The following is a 21148-nucleotide window of genomic DNA, read 5'->3' as shown; positions in this document are numbered from 1 at the left end:
ACTGAAATTAATGCCTCTCCAACATGTATGTCTCATGAAGAGCACAAAATAGCTAGAACTGAACTGGCAGACACTTGAAGATAGACCAACTATCCTGAGAAAGTCTACTAACAAAGTTTCAAGAACCAGCTTTAAACGGTGACTCTAGGAATATACTACAACCCCCTACTTATCACTCACATAGGGATTGTAAGGAAAGGATCAGAATAATTACAGCACAGATGCATTCAAATGATCTCTTCCTCTGCTCCATATGTGGATGGAACAGGAAGAAATCCTAACAACTGGTACAATGGAACGTACTCTCTCCCATACACATCACAGTGGTTTCCATAGTATGGATGTATATGTAAAAATTTGAGTGAAGGCATGTGCACTGGTTTTGTTGAAGGAACTATTTCAACAATTACCACAAGCAATTTTGGGCAAACAACAAAAAGGCCTTGCTCAGAACAGTAGAGTGCGTATTTCAACTTAATACATATACCAGAATTCAATATTTGAACCACTGCTGCATCTCAATGAATTTGATCAAAGGTGTCAGTAATTTTGGGGTGGCAGCAAAACCTGTGCACTACTTGATATTCTCGACAATACGATATACTTCTAATAAAACTGGTTTAGATCAAGTTGAATATCTGATGAATTTTTTATGTATCGCTATACTGATGCAATGATTTTCACTTCAAAACGCGTATTTTTGCAGTCCTTATATGCTAAAGGGCATTGTAAGAACTAAACGATAATTCAATAAGATCCGTTCCGTTATTTTCATGTTCTTCCTTGTGACATAACGCGCACAATCTACAGGATATACTGGGTACACCATGTGTCAGGCACAAAGGTTTGGATATTCATAAAGTACTTTGAATTACAGTTCATGTGTGTGAAAAATGTGAATAACGCAGCATTAAAACCATTTGGCTGAATATGACGACTAGCAAAATGTCAACGTCTAGCCTATTAATTACATCGCATTTCTCTGGGGGTGGAGATTGTTAATAAATTATGACAGCTACGGTGTCATAGTTCACTCCTTTTTAGTTGCTGGGGAAATGGAAACTACTAAAAGGATACCGTGTCAGGAAAATTTTGAATAAGAATACTCGCTCATGTCTTTTTATTCACATGTCGTTCTGTGTGAATATCTCGTTAACAACCAGATAATTAATATTACCTTCCCAGGCAGGTTAATTTACAGCATCAGATCCTCAACAACACTGTTCTTAAGTACACGCCGCCGAAGTCTCTTAAAACATGAACGTTTTGACACCAAAACATTTCCCTCTCCCCTACTTGTCAACTTGTCTCTGCATCACAACATTCCACTCTACTTCCAATTCCACTTCCAGTTTGCAGGCCGCACTGACAATCGATGTTTATAATATCGAAATATCGCAGCTGATGTAAATTTTCGATGAGCTGTGTCACGCGGTATTCCATCGAGACTCGAGAGTCGAGAGTGTTGTGACTTGTGGAGCACTTGAAATTGACGAAATAGCGCAAGGGAACAAGTGGACAATGCATAACATTAAGGATATAAGTTTCGAACCTCTAGTTCAATCCAACTATGTCAAACCTTTGAGAATGCTCTATACACAGGTATTTTTGACAAAAATGTGGAAAGCAAAAAATAATTTGTTTCTCTGAGTAAAACGAAATTGGGTCTGACAAGTATGCTGAGGACTGAATGAAAATAAATAACTTTATTTCAGTTTGCGAGTAGACCAATGTAGGTTGACAAATGGCAAGAAATACAACACAGAAAATGTGTTGAACAGGCACCGAACTTTCCTTTAGACTGACATAGTTTGTTGCGGGTAGGCACTGTTTTGACTATTTTATTACAACTGTAGTTTATTTGGCGGTCGAAACAATAAATCCAAGCAACAAGAAAGAATGATCTAGACAACATTGCACATAGTAACGATTAAAATTCCCGCTACAAAATTACAGAATAATAGGGAACATGCAACTAGTACGTCGCTTATACAACAAAATAGAACTGTACTCTGCCGAAATACTTGCACATTCATTCGTCATCGGTTCGTTGAACAAAATCGTTCGTCCGTTTCCCATCACATTGTAACTATTACGGTATATAGTCATGTCACAGTTTTGTACGTATCGTACATATGATTATTATTACAATTTTTGTTGAACTACAAATGCAATAAGAATTGCCTGTCCTTTACAAACATTTTTATAGTAATTTCAGTGTTCTTGGGATCCACAGTACTATGTGGACAAACAAGATAGAAGAAGTGGACAGTGTTAAATTCTTGGGATTACAGCTTGATAATAAATTCAACTGGGAGGAGCACACCACAGAACTGCTGAAGCGTCTTAACAAATCTCTGTTTGCAATGCGAATTTTGTCAGACATAGGGGATATAAAAATGAAAAAGCTGGCATACTATGCTTACTTTCATTCCATAATGTCATATGGCATTATTTTTTGGGGTAATTCATCAAGCCAAGCTAAAGTTTTCCGGGCACAAAAACGTGCAGTAAGAATTATATGTGGTGTGAACTCAAGAACATCCTGCAGAAGCCTGTTCAGGGAACTAGGGATACTAACTACAGCTTCCCAATATATTTATTCCTTAATGAAATTTGTCATTAAAAATATATCACTTTTTCAAACCAACAGCTCAATTCATGGAATCAATACTAGAAATAAGAATAATCTTCACAAGGATTTAAAGTCACTTAGTCTTGTACAAAAAGGTGTGCATTATTCAGGAACACACATTTTCAATAACTTGCCAGCAGCCATAAAAAGCTTAACAACCAATGAAATTCAGTTTAAGAGAAGCCTAAAGGAATTATTGGTGGCCAACTCCTTCTACTCCATTGATGAATTTCTTAGTAAAATCAACTGATTTTTATATAAGTACAACATAACTTCTGCACAATTTCAGTGCAGTAATGTGTTCACGGAAAATTTGTGTGTGTGTGTGTGTGTGTGTGTGTAAGTGTGTAAGTATAATCTAACTTCTGCACCACTTCAGTGCAGTAATGTGTTCATTGTAAATAAGTATTACAGTAGTTGTATTACATGTTTATTACCTTATAAATAAATAAAAAACTTTTTTATTTTAAATTCAGTGCATTAGTATTTCTAAAATGACTCTTAGTGTTCATTAAAAAATGACGATCATTCCACATGGGACCTGTGGAATGGTACATTAGCTTATTTGTTTTAGTTGTAAATATTTGTCATGTATTGTAGTTTTTCTGACATGTTCCACATCCTGGAGGACCTCCTCACTACGGATCAATTGGAATGAAAGTAAATCTAATCTAATCTAAACCAAGAAACATTTGTTATTACAGGTATGAAACAATCAGTGTATTGGTAAGTCTCAAAAGGAATTTCTGTATGTGCTATAAATGAGGCTGCAATCCCTTGTGATGTTATGGAGCTGCACATTCCTATTTCATAAAGTATTGCAATTTATTTTCAATAACATAAGTATCTTATATATGTATTCTACAGATATAATAAATAATCAAGCTCTCTGAACTGATTTCTATAAAACAGCTGTATAGACATTCTTGCAATACATTCATTCACATTTGCTTGTGAATTTCTAAGTGTCAGTAAGCATTTATTTATTTTATTTATCTTTATTCATCCAAGGATCATATCACAATATAGGATCTGTCAATATAATACAGTGCCAATCAATACACCAAAATATAGGACACAGTATACATAACATGCTTTAAGAGGGTATAACTGGTAATTAGATGGAGGGGCCATCCATTTGCCTTAGTGATCCAGAAAACCCCAAATCAGGATGATGGGACAGAGTTGCTCCATCCTTCTGAATATGAAGTCGGTGTCCTAGCAACTGCACTACCTCGTTCGGTAATATCTATCGTGTAATGTTCCTTCATTTATACATAAATTGTTTCAGGTAACTTGCAATATAAAACAGTTTCTTTCTTCACTGCCAACACACTGATGAAACCTGCTGATGATGTCTGTACTGTTTATACTCACTTGAAATTAAGGGTAGTTGGAACGCCCTATCCCGACAATGTTAAATTTATATATGAAGACAGTAACTGTTCTCGAAAGAACATTTTACTGTTGTTGACCATGCAGCTTTTTTCCCTGGAATAAATTATGACTAACTGAAACCCTCAGCTGCCAACAGGTGTTGTTGGTATACCTCGATGTGGACAGCTGAAAATGTGACCCCGACTGGGACTCGAACCCGGGATCTCCTGCTTACATGGCAGATGCTCTATCCATCTGAGCCACCGAGGACACAGATGAATAGCGCGACTGCAGGGACTTATCCCTTGCATGCTTCCCGTAGACTCACATTCCCAACTGTCCACAATTCTACAAATGTAATGTACCTTATAGACATTGGCCCATTCCCTCATTACTCGTGCACGCTTTGGCGATTCCCGTAAGAGTTTGGGCAACCTGTGTGCATTCGCACAGACGAAGGTCAATGGCTGGGTAGCCTTTAACTATATATTTATGAAGACAGTAACTGTTCTCGAAAGAACTTGGATTCCCTGTATTTCAGGAACCACTGTAGCCGTTGACATGAAACTTTTACAGGACATTAAATTGTATTTTCTGAGTCTGCTAAACTGCAATAATTACATGTCAGCCACTGCTTTCAGAAATACAATTTTTTGATCACACGGTTAAAATTTTGTGTACTTTTTTGTATGTTATCCTAAATAACTTTAATTAGCCTACATGTACTAATATATTCTTATTTTTAGTTCAGTAGACTCAGGATGTGTAAGTTATTACTCCCTAAAAATTTGAATACTCTACTCGAAGTGGTTTCTGAGATTTAGGGAAAAATGCAACAGAAAATGTAAATTTTCAGGAATGGCTTCTAAAGTTTCAAAAAAGTGTAACTCACTTAATATATGGTTAACTTTTTTATTTTTATTTTTAGTCACTCAGAAGCACCCTGCACCACACTGTATATCATCCTCTGATCTTTTTCCAAGTTTTTTTCTTCTTTCTGGACTCCTTAGTGGCCAACTGTGCTGCATACACTGCTTTACCAATGTGTATCTTGTCCGTCGGTTCAAGTTCTCTGATGTAGTTTGCTCCAGGAGTAATTCCTATATGCTGTACCTCTTTCACCCTACCAATGTTGCCATCATTAAAAGCAATAACAGCATCACTGACACGCCACTTTAGTGTCTTCATTCCAACAAAGACATTTTTTGGTATGTGAGTCCATATAAGATTATTGAACGACTCATTGAGGGTTTTGAGTCTGACCATGTAGACACTTCTTCAGTAACTCAGGATTTGCCAGGTCTCTGTAAATAGGTTTTATGCCATCCATGACTGCTGCTGGAAAGGAATGTTTATCACTGTGTGAACTGTTTGAGTACTGGGCATTGTGGTAATTGCACCATGAATCAGTTCCAGGTGGGCAAAGATGGTTTACTGGTTTTTCATCAGTGGACAGGCTGTGGAAGAAGGTAGACCATACTGTTGTAGTTCATTAACCATTTTGTCTGTCAGCCTGCCTCTTATGGTTTTACCATCAGAATGCTTTTGTTGTTCAAACTCTGTTTCAACTTCCTCAACCTGGTGCCCATCCTCTTCTGGACATGACCAATACAAACACAAAATTTAACCTTTATAACACAGCAATTCACAATAAAATACTTCCCATTTTTATTTGGAAAACTGCAAATTTTATAATCAGATAAAAATCTAATTTTTTTTTCTGTTCTAACTCCCCTTAAATCATAGTTCCACTCTTTATCACTGCCACTCTCACTAAGACACCCACCAATGACTCTTGGACAGAGAACATGCTACTACGCCCCCTTGCCTCAATTCCATACTCCAAATTACTGCCCACCTGAAAAACTAAGCCAATGAACGTTACTATCATGTGTTAGACATCTTGGCGCACGATTCTTGTGAAAGCACTAAATCATAACCATGTACTGAAATATGCCAAGGTGCTGTAGTTATCCCCTTTCATTACTATCCACTTCTCTGAGTCATCTAAGTAATCTTTAATTATGTAATATGCATTACTTGTGAATAACATTTTACCTGCCTATGTAAAGAAATATTTTTAAGTAATCTTTTTCACTTCCTTTGACAATTTATTATACAATTCTACCCCTCTGATATAAAATGCTGTTTTGAGTTTTTATTTCTTTTACATGAGTAAATGTTACTCCAAAATACCTCTTCTTCCATGATTATGTAAAGAATTATTAGTGCAGTATTTATTAATATTTTCCATCATATGAACCACAGATTGGTGTACATACTCACTAGCCACAAGAAGGATGCCCAATTTCCATGTTTTCTGCCTTTAAACCATACACTCTAAAGTTCAACACAGAAGGAAAAAATGTAGGCACATTAGCTGACACTACATTTTTAGTAGTCTGTTGTTAACTGTAATTGACACATTGTGCTAGATTTTGTTTCTAAGCCTACATTAACTGCGTGGTGGGCTCATTTTCACCTTAGACCTAGCTGTCTTTACATTTAACATTCCTCCCTGGCATGGCACCAAATAACCAACACTGCAGAGTACTCAACAAATAGGTTTATGTTTGTGTTTGGATTGTTAAACCTGGATTCCTGAGCTAGTGAGTTGTCAGTACTGTTAAGAAGCCTTTCTGTTACTGTAAAATCTTGCATGCTTTGGATAAGATTAAACAACAATTTTCTTGCATGTTGTACTTGGATTATAAGGAAGATACAATCCCCTGTAAAATCTGCTATTAATAACAGGGCGTTTATGTGCCAAGTAGTAGTTGGATGTTGACAGTCATTAACCAGAAACTCTAGAACACTATCCCCCGCAACATGTAAGTGAGATTTGCTCAGGGGTTCTACTCAACTTGATCATCATTCTCATTGCTATATACTGGAGAAGAAATGCAATGATGAGCCAGAATATTAGGATCATTGTCGGAAATACGGAAGCGTCCGATCCTGCCCATCTGATTTTACCCATGACATCACAAACATGGCGGAAACAACCATAAACCATGATTCCAATATGGCGCATATAAAGTCATTACATATACATTATGAGGACGAAAATGCAACGAAAAACAAATACACACACTTTCCACAAAAAGCCTAATGACACTAACGTGAAAAGTGCGGGAAATGGGGTGTTTTTGGGTAGGGGCAAACTAAATATAAACAAATTTAGACACCCACCCCCATACAAAACCACACAAAATGACGAAAAAAACCGATATCACAAAACTCCCCAAAACTAAACACAATATCATCTGGAATTGGACACTTCCCTTGACCTATATAGCTCAACAGCAGCTCCCGATCCCATAAACTAGGATCAAACACTTCCCTTGGCCTATATAGCTCAAAAACATCTCCCGATACCAATACCAACATACACAGCCACACGTTGGGATCGAACATTTCCCTTTACCTGCGCACTGTTAATTTTACCCGTCATATCCATTCCTGAACAAAAACAACAACCGATTAATTTTACTAAAATTACCACGTGACGTACAGAGAACAACACTAAATTAACCATCACACAAAATCGTTAACTCACTGAAACGATTTCCACTACAAACACAGCCGACTCTCGAACAATTCTGGATAGTGAGCAAAAGCAAACTGAGCCCATTACACCACACAAACGAAAACTCTGAACATACCACCAGAGAGCACAACATACCACAACCCAATGACATCTACAAACACGCCACACTCACAAACCAAACTCCGCGCCGTCATGACGTCACACACGACAACACCCTTACGTCACGGGTCAAAGCCGACGTGTGGGATCGGACGCTTCTGTCGACCCTCATTGTCGGGCCAACCGAAGCGTCCAATTCCACCTATCTGCTTTGACCCATGACGTAAGGGTATTGTGGTGTGTGACGACATTACAGCGCGCAGTTTATGTGCTAGTTGTGTTTGTAGATGTCATCCTGTTATATTCGGTCTCTCTCTCTCTCTCTCTCTCTCTCTGTGTGTGTGTGTGTGTGTGTGTGTGTGTGTGTGTGTGTGTGTTTTTGGGATGGCCGACCTACTTCACAGTGCCGAAATTTGTTGGTGGTAATTAATTGCTTTTTGGGTCTGTTTTTCTCGAGTTGTAATGTTTCATGTATTTATTTTGTATCGAATGTGTTAGTTTGCATAGGGATGTTTCACTGTTGAATTTTTGAGGTGTTGCGGTTTTGGTTCTGTTTTTTGTAGTTGAAGGTGTTGGTGTTTTCGTATCAATAGTTATGATTGACCTATATAGGTCAAGGGCAATGACCGATTACAATTTTTGTACAGTTTTATATGCAGGTATTGGTGTTTTGATATCATCAGCTGTGGTCAAGGGAATTGTCTGATTCCAATTTCTGTAGTTTTTGCTGTAAGCGTTGGTGTTTAGGTATCGTCAGCTGACGTTGACCTATATAGGTGTGGGGAATGTCCGATTCCTGTAGATTTTTGTAATTTTTATTTTGTTCATCATTTTGTGTGTTTTACAATCTCTTTTTTACCTTGCCCTTCCCTAAAACCACCAATTTCTCACAGTTGTCCCGTTAGTTCAATTTTATTTTTGGAGGGAGATGTTACTGTCTTATTTATACGTATTTTTGTGTTTTTTGCCATGTGTATGTAGTGACATCATAGGCACCTTATTGGAGTCATTTAGAATAGTCACTTCCACCATATTGATGACGTCCTGGGTCAAAGCAGACGGGTGGTATCGGACACTTCCATAATCCCAGCTCCAGACCCACAAACCACTGACTCATAGTTTATAGGAATTGTGTGACCTATGCATAGCCATCTGGTGAGACATAACTTTGGAAACCCATTTAGGACTTGTCAACTCCATGCAGTGTAGAATCACTGTTATATTGTGTTTGAAATGTGGAACAACATCCTGTTAATTAGGTGATCATAATGGTTTGGCTCATCAGTATATACATTCTCAAGGTTCCCTGGTACTGAAGGCAGCAGTTGCATAGTGGTCGCTAGATGCTATCGAGCAGTTATCCCACTCTATCAAGAAAGGTATAGAAATAAAATAGACATACCAGTTGTTCTGAAGAATGTGGCCAGTGAACTACAGACAGTGACATATTTCAGATGATGGTGAAATTTTATTGTGATTTCATATCCTCTGATGGCGTGAATCGCATATTTCAACACTATCAGGCATTCTTTGGGAGCTAAAGATATGAGGGAATATCCTCTAATAACTGGAAAGTGTATAAGTGCTCTTGTCTGCTGAGTTCCTTGACTAGACTTGCATCTGTGCTGAACATGTGACTTGGCATGTCAAATTGTCTAGAAGTAATCAGCCATCTTTGCCGCTTTTCACTAACTGTGATAGTGCTACTCCGTCATCGAGATGGCCTGATGAACATAGTCACCGTATGAACCTTGGTTCTTGGAAAACAGTGTAAGTTGTGAGTCAAAGATGAATTTTGAAAACATGTCGAACCCAGTGTTTATATACCCTAATACTCTTCTGCTCAACATCCACATAGCTAGTAGCTTTATAATTTCTAAGGAGCTTGGTTAAACTGGCATGAATGCCACCTGTGCATGTCTTTTAACACTACTCAGTGATTCTTTGAAGCAGCTGTCAGCAATGATCTTCCTTATTTTTGGACCTATGAACACATTTTCTTCAAATTTTGCATAAACCAACTCTTTAAAATAGATCTGCAGGTACCAAAAAGTAGCTGAATCGATGCTTGGCACTTTCGTAAAATTCATGTGCCTCAGCTGTATATGAGTGGGGCTTGATATCTTTGTCACACTGAATGAACACTTCATCAAGGAGTTATTTACTTTCTGGCTGCATCCTGTGTCTGACTTGCCATTTCTTCCTTATGTTCAGGTACCTGTATGCATTCTCATGAGAGTAGTGATTACTTTCAAATCACCACAGGTACGCAAGCAGTATTTGCAATGGCATGTATTTTCTAGAAGTAATGACATGCTGACGTACTTCTCTCCCATGTGGGCAAAATATCCAGCCAGTACTGATGACACATATCAGTTTCTGTTGTGTCAGTACAGCCTTAGATGAGGATAGCCATAAGGAAACTTAAGAGGAGATCCTGATATTGTGATCTTACCAGCCAACAAAGGCAACACAACTGTGGTCCTGTCTCACCAGGATTACATTTAGAAAATGCTGGGCCTGTTAGAAGACAGTGCATACCAGAAGATCGACACTGACTTGACCAAGAGGATGGAGAGGAAGACCGTGCCACTTCTCAAAGAATCTGGCTTGCCAGAAGAGGTTGTTAAAAAACTAAGACAGAGAGAATCAGTTCCACCAGGATTTTATAGTTTGTCAAAGTTTCACAAGGATGGGGTTCCTTTACACCCCATTATCAGCAACATTGTTCTTCTGACATACTCACTAAGTATCGAAAGGATTTGCTTAGTCCTTATGACGGGAAGTAGTCGTATCATATTTGCAAGTCTGTAGATTTTGTGGGATTCCATAATAATAAGCTTCCAACATCCTTTAGAGTTTTGACATGATCTTTTTTTTTTTTTTTTTTTTTTTTTTTTTTTTTTTTTTTTGCCAGAGTTTCTTTACAAGAATCCGTAGAACTTATTGGCAAGAATTTTGACACAGAGACAAGCAGCCCTTTTAGGTACATTTTGATGTTGACATACTTTCTTTTTGATGATGGCAACTATGAGCAGACAGAAAGAGTAGCCATAGGGAGCCCATTTTCACCAGTTGTTGCCAATATGTATATGGAATATTTTGAGGAGGATGTTCTGGAATTAGCCCAGTGGAAACCTACTTGTTTCTTCTGGTATGTAGATGACACTTTCACTGTACAGCCACATGAAGAGACAAGCTGAGTTACTTCCTTGTACACCTTAGTTCCATACACCAGAACATCAACTTCACCGTGGAAATGGATGGAGCGCTCCGCTTTCGGGATGTCGTGGTTAAAAGAAAAGCATACAGCACTTTGGGTCACAGCATGTACCAGAAGAAGACGTACACTGACCTGTACTTACTTACAGACAGCTGCCACCACTCAGCTCAGAGGAACAGTGTGCTCAGAACTTTGGTGCATAGGACTCACATCCACTCTGACAGCAAAAGTATCAAGAAATAACTTGAACATCTGAGGGTAGTTTTCCAGAAGAATGGCTACAAGGAGTGGGAAATTTGGAGAACCCTGCATCCTATACCCTCCGTACAACTGTTGGAACCAGAAGAGGATTCTCAGGAGGATGCAGCCATTGCATTTATTCCTTTTAGTGGCACATTATCCGGGAAGATAGGATGAATACTCCGGAAAAACCAAGTGAAGACTGTCATCTGCGCACCAGCCAAAACACGGGCACTGCTTGGTAGGGTAAAAGACGATCACAGGCTATGGCAATCTGAGGTCTTAACAGGGACTCTGTCAATGTTGTGAGACATACTTAGTAGCTCAGATGGTGCATACTGTCAAAGATCGTTGCCGGGAACATCAACGGCACTCCAGACTGCAGCAACCTAACAAGTTGGCAGTCACAGAATATTGGCTGATGGAGTCACATGGAATGGGCTATGACCATACTAAGGTTCTGAAACAGACATGCAGCTTCTGAGACTGCATTATTAAGGAATCGATTGAGATTTGATTAAGGGAACTGCTGATAAATTGTGATAGCAGGTACATCCCGAGTAAGGTATGGGGCTCCGTTACTAGAGTGATCTAGAAGAGAAATGAGATATCAGACATCGAACTGATGTCGCCAGCACATGCACCTGGGCACGAACCTAGAATGGAGCACTGTGTCAGCAGAAGGATTAGGGGTTGGGATGCTGGGTGCAGATAGCCAATAGAGCGGCTGATCGGAAGGAGAGGGGCAGGAGATAAAAGAGTACTGGCCCTGTCAGTCAGTTCATCAGCACACCCGATGATGGCACGTGGTTGTTTGCCAAAATATATGCCCGTTGGACAATTGCCATCTGGCAGTTCACCCATGAACTATTTCGACATAAGACTGTAATGTTACATCTGCTGACATAGACTGCTTAGGAGTGTTACTTTCAGTCTGTGAAGGTTCTATGGCAACATCGAATGATTCATCCTGTGTCCCTCTTTGTATCTTCCTGATCTCTTTGTCAATGCATCCACATTTTGTTTTTAGAATACATGAAGAGAAAATCACTGTGGTGCCAAGCTCGATAAACAGCAAGATGTAAAGTGTAGTCAAATGTGGCAAAACAAAAATCAATCCAGACAAAGTATCTGAACACAACATAGTGTCTAGAACTGTGAAGAATTACTGAGATAATGGGCAGAAATGCTGCATTGTGCTTTAACTCATCAAAACATTGAGGTGCCGTAATGGTGGCATATCTGTAATCATCAGTAGTACTCAGGGGTTGGCAGGAAGGTCTGAGTTAACTCTTCGGTAGCACAGAAGAAAAGCTTTGAGACCATACTTAAACTCATCATCATGTCCTGGGCATCAAAGGAGAATGATGAGCTAACTCATCAACAGTCAAAAGGTTAATAGTGTTTTCTTCTCACAATAGTACCGCTGACGTTATTTGCTGTTCAGGATGACTCCATTGTTTTCTATTCTTCCTCCAGCGTGAGAATTATGCTTGTCAGTTACAATGACTTAGAATGCTTCAGAAGGGGTGTCATAAGAAAGGTTTTAAGCTCTTTACAGAAAGAAAACTGTTTTTTTTATTCATGGTAAATTTTGATAAGATAACTGTTCAAAGTTTTGGAAATACACTCGTTACTGACACATATCTGTTCTGTTACAAAAGTTGAGGGCACTAAAATTCTCAAAGTGCAACAGTGATAAGAATTGGGGCGCAGATCGAACCAATTTGTTGCTATTTTATGGAGCATTTATTTGTATGCAACTTATTTATGACTGAGTAGAGTATAGCACTGCAAGACTTCCTGTTTTATGATCTCCAACACTATCCACCACAATGGGGTCATTATAGTGGCTATAGTGCTTGATGTAGCAGTACTGTAACCAGCCTCTGTACTGATACTTTGAAACAGCTATTAATTGTGTGCTGCATATTGGTCAATGTCAGAGTCCTATTTTAGCTATCATTCTACTCCACAAGCTGAGCATCAGGTGTCTTGTTATTACCCTCAAGCAACAAAGCTATTTGTGGTGTTAACAAAGAAACTGAGAGAGACTTCATGCTGCATTTATATCTACCCTTAAGTGTGAATGGAAATAATATCCTCGTAGATGTTTGCGAGGCCCAGTCAGCATTCAATACAGTGGTTATTTGTGTTTCCTCATATGTCAGAAATGGGCCGTAAGTACTGAAAAGTGTTGCATTGGCATAGTATTGTGGAAAGCAGAAGCAAGTTGTAACGATAACAATGGTACGGGGTGTTCCCTCCTCCATACTGCCTCTCAAAACAAGAAAGGTCAGTCGGTCAGTAGCCATTTTCAGAAGTGGTAACCCTCAGTATAGAATATATGAAGGCCCATAAAACACTTAGGGAGGGCTTAACTTTGCCAGCCATTTGTACTTCTCAATGGCAACAGTGAAGGGAGAAGTTGGGGGGGGGGGGGGGGGGTAAGAAAGGAGATGAAGAGGGAGTGGATGACAGAGACCTACAGATTCTTTGAGAATGATGGTAATAGCAGCTGTGTCAGGTTCCACTTAGTTAAGTAAACATTAGTCCACCATAAGTAAAAAAAAAGAAGAAAAAAAAATATGGCACAAAAGGAGAGAATGATGTGGCAGGAATTTGTGAGAATGTATAAGTGGATTACGACAAAAGGACAATTAAGTGAGATGGAGCAGGTAGGTTGTAGGTTGTATTGGGTATAAAAGTGGGGAAAGGACAGCAAGATAAGGCGAAGGAGATAAGTAAACAAGTGCAGGGAGAAATTCTTTGTGCCAAACGGTAAACTAAAATTAAGTATCTTGAAAATTAAGATTTGATAGACAAGTGCAACAGATGGTGTGTTTATTGTGAAAGGTGTAAGAATTTTATACAGAAGTTATACACAAGTTTTGAAATACGTCAAAAAGCTGCTAATGGATTGTGCTGCAATTACAGTAACTGCTGAAACATGAAAGGAGGTTAGTGTGCTGAAGGTAAAGGTTGAAATTGTATTGCAATGAACAACGTGTTTTTCTGGAACAGGAATACCACAAGTTAGAACACAGTCCTACGGCAACAAGGCACTGTTTTAAAACATGGTTTAATGTTCACAAAGACCTGATGCCAAAACTATTCATAAGCTCTTCGCCACATTTCAGTGGATAGGCAGCATGTCTGATGATCTAGTGGGGAATGTTGACCCAGCAACCTTTAGTTACACCTGACATTGCTGCCACAGCTTCTGGAGTTATTCAACAAAATCTAAAGAAATCTGTTGGAAGCATTGCAGCAGAAGCATTTCAGCATGCAGAAAATACTGAGGAAGAGTCTACACATGTTTCCGTTCAAAGTCAAAAGTACCAGGCTGTAACTGTTGGAGCTGTGCCACAGAGGGCTGACTTTGTGAGCTAGATTGTCACAACAGTTGATTATGAATAATTTGATATTGGCTGCATCTGATTCACAGATGAAGCACACTTCCACCTGAATAGACTCATGAATAAATAAAACTGGTGATTTTGGGGTTCCAAAAATCCCCATTTGTGTGTAGCAAAACCACTGTATTCTCCCAAAGCTATTTTTTGGGCTATAGGGCAGAGTCATTATTGGCTCTTTTTTCATGCAATAATAATCACTAGTGAACATTACATTGCAATTTTGGAACAATTTGGTACCACACAGCTAGCACTGGAGGATCGACTGGGCACCGAGTGGTTCATGCAAGATGGGGCCAGACCACTTGGCAGCAAATAGATTATTTTTCTTTTTTGATGAATAGTTTAGGAATAGAGTCATTCCGTTATATTATTGTGAATTTAAAAATGAACATGCACAGTCACAACTGCAAGAATCTTCTTTTTTAATGAGGTTACTGGTTTCAGTGTGCCCTAGACCATCTTTAGACCACACACCATGGTGGTAGGCAGTGGCTGTGAACGGAGCACTGTCACATCATGCTGTATGAGCATGAATCAGTGATCTGTGTGGCATCTGAATCCACTTCCATTGGGGCAGTACAAGATGTGATGAAAATTTCATTATTCATGTGCACCTATATATTGTTGTTGTGGTCTTCAGTCCTGAGACTGGTTTGATGCAGCTCTCCATGCTACTCTATCCTGTGCAAGCTTCTTCATCTCCCAGTACCTACTGCACCCTACATCCTTCTGAATCTGCTCAGTGTATTCATCTCTTGGTCTCCCTCTACGATTTTTACCCTCCACACTGCCCTCAAATACTAAATTGGTGATCCCTTGACGCCTCAGAACATGTCCTACCAACCGATCCCTTCTTCTGGTCAAGTTGTGCCACAAACATCTCTTCTCCCCAATCCTATTCAATACTTCCTCATTAGTTATGTGATCTACCCATCTAATCTTCATCATTCTTCTGTAGCACCACATTTTGAAAGCTTCTATTCTCTTCTTGTCCAAACTACTTATTGTCCATGTTTCACTTCCATACATGGCTACACTCCATACAAATACTTTCAGAAATGACTTCCTGACACTTAAATCTATACTCGATGTTAACAAATTTCTCTTCTTCAGAAACGCTTTCCTTGCCATTGCCAGTCTACATTTTATAGCCTCTCTACTTCGACCATCATCAGTTATTTTGCTCCCCAAATAGCAAAACTCCTTCACTACTTTAAGTGCCTCATTTCCTAATCTAATTCCCTCAGCATCACCCGACTTAATTCGACTACATTCCATTATCCTCGTTTTGCTTTTGTTGATGTTCATCTTATATCCTCCTTTCAAGACACTGTCCATTCCATTCAACTGCTCTTCCAAGTCCTTTGCTGTCTCTGACAGAATTACAATGTCATCGGCGAACCTCAAAGTTTTTATTTCTTCTCCATGGATTTTAATACCTACCCCCAATTTTTCTTTTGTTTCCTTTACTGCTTGCTCAATATACAGATTGAATAACATCGGGGAGAGGCTACAACCCTGTCTTACTCCCTTCCCAACCACTGCTTCCCTTTCATGTCCCTCGACTCTTATAACTGCCATCTGGTTTCTGTACAAATTGTAAATAGCCTTTCGCTCCCTGTATTTTACCCCTGCCACCTTTAGAATTTGAAAGAGAGTGGGAAACATTCCACGTGGGAAAAATATATCTAAAAACAAAGATGATGAGACTTACCAAACAAAAGTGCTGGCAGGTCGACAGACACACAAACAAACACAAACACAAAATTCAAGCTTTCGCAACAAACGGTTGCTTCGTCAGGAAAGAGGGAAGGAGAGGGAAAGACGAAAGGATGTGGGTTTTAAGGAAGAGGGTAAGGAGTCATTCCAGTCCCGGGAGCGGAAAGACTTACCTTAGGGGAAAAAAAGGACGGGTATACACTCGCACACACACACATATCCATCCACACATATACAGACACAAGCAGACATATTTAAAGACAAAGAGTTTGGGCAGAGATGTCAGTCGAGGCAGAAGTGCAGAGGCAAAGATGTTGTTGAATGACAGGTGAGGTATGAGTGGCGGCAACTTGAAATTAGCGGAGATTGAGGCCTGGTGGATAACGGGAAGAGAGGATATATTGAAGAGCAAGTTCCCATCTCCGGAGTTCGGATAGGTTGGTGTTAGTGGGAAGTATCCAGATAACCCGGACGGTGTAACACTGCGCCAAGATGTCCTGGCCGTGCACCAAGGCATGTTTAGCCACAGGGTGATCCTCATTACCAACAAACACTGTCTGCCTGTGTCCATTCATGCGAATGGACAGTTTGTTGCTGGTCATTCCCACATAGAATGCATCACAGTGTAGGCAGGTCAGTTGGTAGATCACATGGGTGCTTTCACACGTGGCTCTGCCTTTGATTGTGTACACCTTCCGGGTTACAGGACTGGAGTAGGTGGTGGTGGGAGGGTGCATGGGAGAGGTTTTACACCGGGGACGGTTACAAGGGTAGGAGCCAGAGGGTAGGGAAGGTGGTTTGGGGATTTCATAGGGATGAACTAAGAGGTTACGAAGGTTAGGTGGACGGCGGAGAGACACTCTTGGTGGAGTGGGGAGGATTTCATGAAGGATGGATCTCATTTCAGGGCAGGATTTGAGGAAGTCGTATCCCTGCTGGAGAGCCACATTCAGAATCTGATCCAGTCCCGGAAAGTATCCTGTCACAAGTGGGGCACTTTTGTGGTTCTTCTGTGGGAGGTTCTGGGTTTGAGAGGATGAGGAAGTGGCTCTGGTTATTTGCTCCTGTACCAGGTCGGGAGGGTAGTTACAGGATGCGAAAGCTGTTGTCAGGTTGTTGGTGTAATGCTTCAGGGATTCCGGACTGGAGCAGATTCGTTTGCCACGAAGACCTAGGCTGTAGGGAAGGGACCGTTTGATGTGGAATGGGTGGCAGCTGTCGTAATGGAGGTACTGTTGCTTGTTGGTGGGTTTGATGTGGACGGACGTGTGAAGCTGGCCATTGGACAGGTGAAGGTCAACATCAAGGAAAGTGGCATGGGATTTGGAGTAGGACCAGGTGTATCTGATGGAACCAAAGGAGTTGAGGTTGGAGAGGAAATTCTGGAGTTCTTCTTCACTGTGAGTCCAGATCGTGAAGATGTCATCAATAAATCTGTACCAAACTTTGGGTTGGCAGGCCTGGGTAACCAAGAAGGCTTTCTCTAAGCGACCCATGAATAGGTTGGCGTATGAAGGGGCCATCCTGGTACCCATGGCTGTTCCCTTTAATTGTTGGTATGTCTGGTCTTCAAAAGTGAAGAAGTTGTGGGTCAGGATGAAGCTGGCTAAGGTAATGAGGAAAGAGGTTTTAGGTAGGGTGGCAGGTGATCGACGTGAAAGGAAGTGCTCCATCGCAGCGAGGCCCTGGACGTGCGGGATATTTGTGTATAAGGAAGTGGCATCAATGGTGACAAGAATGGTTTCTGGGGGTAACGGATTGGGTAAGGATTCCAGGCGTTCGAGAAAGTGGTTGGTGTCTTTGATGAAGGATGGGAGACTGCATGTAATGGGTTGAAGGTGTTGATTTACGTAGGCAGAGATACGTTCTGTGGGGGCTTGGTAACCAGCTACAATGGGGCGGCCGGGATGATTGGGTTTGTGAATTTTAGGAAGAAGGTAGAAGGTAGGGGTGCGGGGTGTCGGTGGGGTCAGGAGGTTGATGGAGTCAGGTGAAAGGTTTTGTAGGGGGCCTAAGGTTCTGAGGATTCCTTGAAGCTCTGCCTGGACGTCAGGAATGGGATTACCTTGGCAAACTTTGTATGTGGTGTTGTCTGAAAGCTGACGCAGTCCCTCAGCCACATACTCCCGACGATGAAGTACCACGGTCGTGGAACCCTTGTCACCAGAAGAATGACGATGGACCGGTCAGCCTTCAGATCACGGATAGCCTGGGCTTCAGCAGTGGTGATGTTGGGAGTAAGATTAAGGTTTTTTGAGAAGGATTGAGAGGCAAGGCTGGAAGTCAGAAATTCCTGGAAGGTTTGGAGAGGGTGATTTTGAGGAAGAGGAGGTGGGTCCCGCTGTGACGGAGGACGGAACTGTTCCAGGCAGGGTTCAATTTGGATAGTGTCTTGGGGAGTTGGATCATTAGGGGTAGGATTAGGATCATTTTTCTTCGTGGCAAAGTGATACTTCCAGCAGAGAGTACGAGTGTAGGACAGTAAATCTTTGACGAGGGCTGTTTGGTTGAATCTGGGAGTGGGGCTGAAGGTGAGGCCTTTGGATAGGACAGAGGTTTCGGATTGGGAGAGAGGTTTGGAGGAAAGGTTAACTACTGAATTAGGGTGTTGTGGTACCAGATTGTGTTGATTGGAATTTTGAGGTTTTGGAGGGAGTGGAGCTGGAAGTGGGAGATTGAGTAGATGGGAGAGACTGGGTTTGTGTGCAATGAGAGGTGGTTGAGGTTTGCTGGAAAGGTTGTGAAGGGTTTGTTTGTGTGTCTGTTGACCTGCCAGCACTTTCATTTGGTAAATCACATCATCTTTGTTTTTAGGTATATTTTTCCTTCGTGGAATGTGTCCTTCTATTATAACTATATATATATAAGAACAAAGATGATGTGACTTACCAAATGAAAGTGCTGGCATGTCGACAGACACACAAACGAACACAAACATACACACAAAATTCAAGCTTTCGCAGCAAACTGTTGCCTCATCAGGAAAGTGGGAAGGAGAGGGAAAGACGAAAGGATGTGGGTTTTAAGGGAGAGGGTAAGGAGTCATTCCAGTCCCGAGAGCGGAAAGACTTACCTTAGGGGGAAAAAGGGACGGGTATACACTCGCACACACACACACATCCATCCACACATATACAGACACAAGCAGACATATTTGGTCTTTAAATATGTCTGCTTGTGTCTGTATATGTGTGGATGGATATGTGTGTGTGTGTGTGCAAGTGTATACCCGTCCCTTTTTCCCCCTAAGGTAAGTCTTTCCGCTCCCGGGACTGGAATGACTCCTTACCCTCTCCCTTAAAACCCACATCCTTTCGTCTTTCCCTCTCCTTCCCTCTTTCCTGATGAGGCAACAGTTTGTTGCGAAAGCTAGAATTTTCTGTGTATGTTTGTGTTTGTTTGTGTGTCTATCGACCTGCCAGCGCTTTTGTTTGGTAAGTTTCATCATCTTTCTTTTTAGATATATTTTTCCTACGTGGAATGTTTCCCTCTATTATATATATAATATATATATATATATATATATATATATATATATATATATATATATATATATATATATATATATATATATTTTTTTTTTTTTTTTTTTTTTTCCATGAGTGCAACCGCTAGTTTCTCTATTGACTGTTACAAAGCATTTTTGGTCTCAGAAAGAAAGATGCTTCCACTCTCCATCGTTGTGTACACTGTAATGAGAATGTCTGATAAACTAAAACTGTGTGCTAGGCAAGGACTCGAATGTAGACCGTGTAGTTGTTTCCAGAAGGAATCATTTATTCATTGGTATTTGTTCAGTAAGATACGCTGAAGAAAGTGTGTGGGGGTACAGAAAGTAGGAGAGTGGTACTGACAGAGTGAAGCTATAAATCAGGCTGTGAAGTATGCCCAGATAACTTACTGAGTAAGAGCATTGCCCATGCGACAAGGGTTCTTGTTCATGTCTTAATGTACCACACATTTTTGACACATTAGGGAGGGCTGTGTTTTGTTCTCATTTCTGAGGGTGCTCCCAAAAAAAGTCTCCTATTATTTGCAGCTGTAGAGAAACAGTTAATACAGTTGTTGGCCACACTGTTGTGAGTGGTGCTTGGTCCACTCCAAAATAAGCACACATAAACTTCACAATTGTGAATTTCCCACAGTTATTAGATTTTTGAATGCAAAGTGCATTAAACTAGTTGAAATTCATTGTCAGTTGACAGGTATTTATGGACAGTCATGCATGGGTATCCAAAACCATTTGGAAGCAAAGTAGAAAGTTTACAACCAGTCTCATTGAGATTCACCACAAAGAAAGGAGCAGTAGGCCGTCAATTTCTGATGGGATGGTCATAAAATTAAAGGAAACTGTGCACAAAAATTGAAGGATCACTCTAGGTGCTCTCTATATTTTGGATTCTGAGGTTTCCTGAAGCGCCATCCACAGGATTTTAACTGAAAAGTAGTAATATCAGAAGGTGTGTGCAAGACATTTACCATGCATGTTAACAGAGAACCACAAATGGTGACGAGTTTATCTTCCCATGAATTTCTCCATCATGTAAGGAAAACTTATTGGACTCGATTGTCGTGGGTAAAGAAAGCTGGGCATTTTACTCAACAATAGAGACAAAACAACGGTCACGATAGTGGCGCCATTCCTTTTCACCCAAGCTACAAAAATTCAAACAAGCACAGTCTGCCAGTGAACTAGTGGCAACAGACAATAATAAATGCTGACTTGTACTGTGAAACACCCAAAAAACTCAGGGCTACTCAGAACCTGAGAAGAGGAATGTTGAGCAAAGGTGTAAGCATGCTCCATGAACACAACCCCTCTGCACATCATCCATCAAACCATCAATCTCCTGCAAATGGTGACTGGAATGTCATCACCCTCCCAC

At 40.5% G+C, this 21148-nt stretch overlaps 2 protein-coding genes across 2 annotated transcripts in view; one reads left to right on the top strand and one right to left on the bottom strand.

The window, feature by feature from the left end:
* The window catches only part of LOC126174974 (syntaxin-7), a 95248-nt gene extending 93873 nt beyond the window's left edge, over nt 1-1375 (bottom strand). The window contains exon 1 of the mRNA XM_049921446.1: nt 1178-1375. The gene's annotated coding sequence lies outside the window, so the exon portion shown is untranslated. The remainder of the gene's footprint in view (nt 1-1177) is intronic.
* An 87-nt stretch (nt 1376-1462) lies between these two features.
* Nucleotides 1463-21148, top strand: part of LOC126174975 (uridine diphosphate glucose pyrophosphatase NUDT14-like) — a 102984-nt gene continuing 83298 nt past the window's right edge. The window contains exon 1 of the mRNA XM_049921447.1: nt 1463-1602. Within this exon, the coding sequence (XP_049777404.1) occupies nt 1522-1602 (81 nt within the window). The 5' untranslated portion in view covers nt 1463-1521. The remainder of the gene's footprint in view (nt 1603-21148) is intronic.

This window comes from Schistocerca cancellata, chromosome 3 (assembly GCF_023864275.1).
Source record: "Schistocerca cancellata isolate TAMUIC-IGC-003103 chromosome 3, iqSchCanc2.1, whole genome shotgun sequence".
Lineage (NCBI taxonomy): Eukaryota > Metazoa > Arthropoda > Insecta > Orthoptera > Acrididae > Schistocerca > Schistocerca cancellata.
This window is presented reverse-complemented; position numbering and strand designations above follow the sequence as displayed.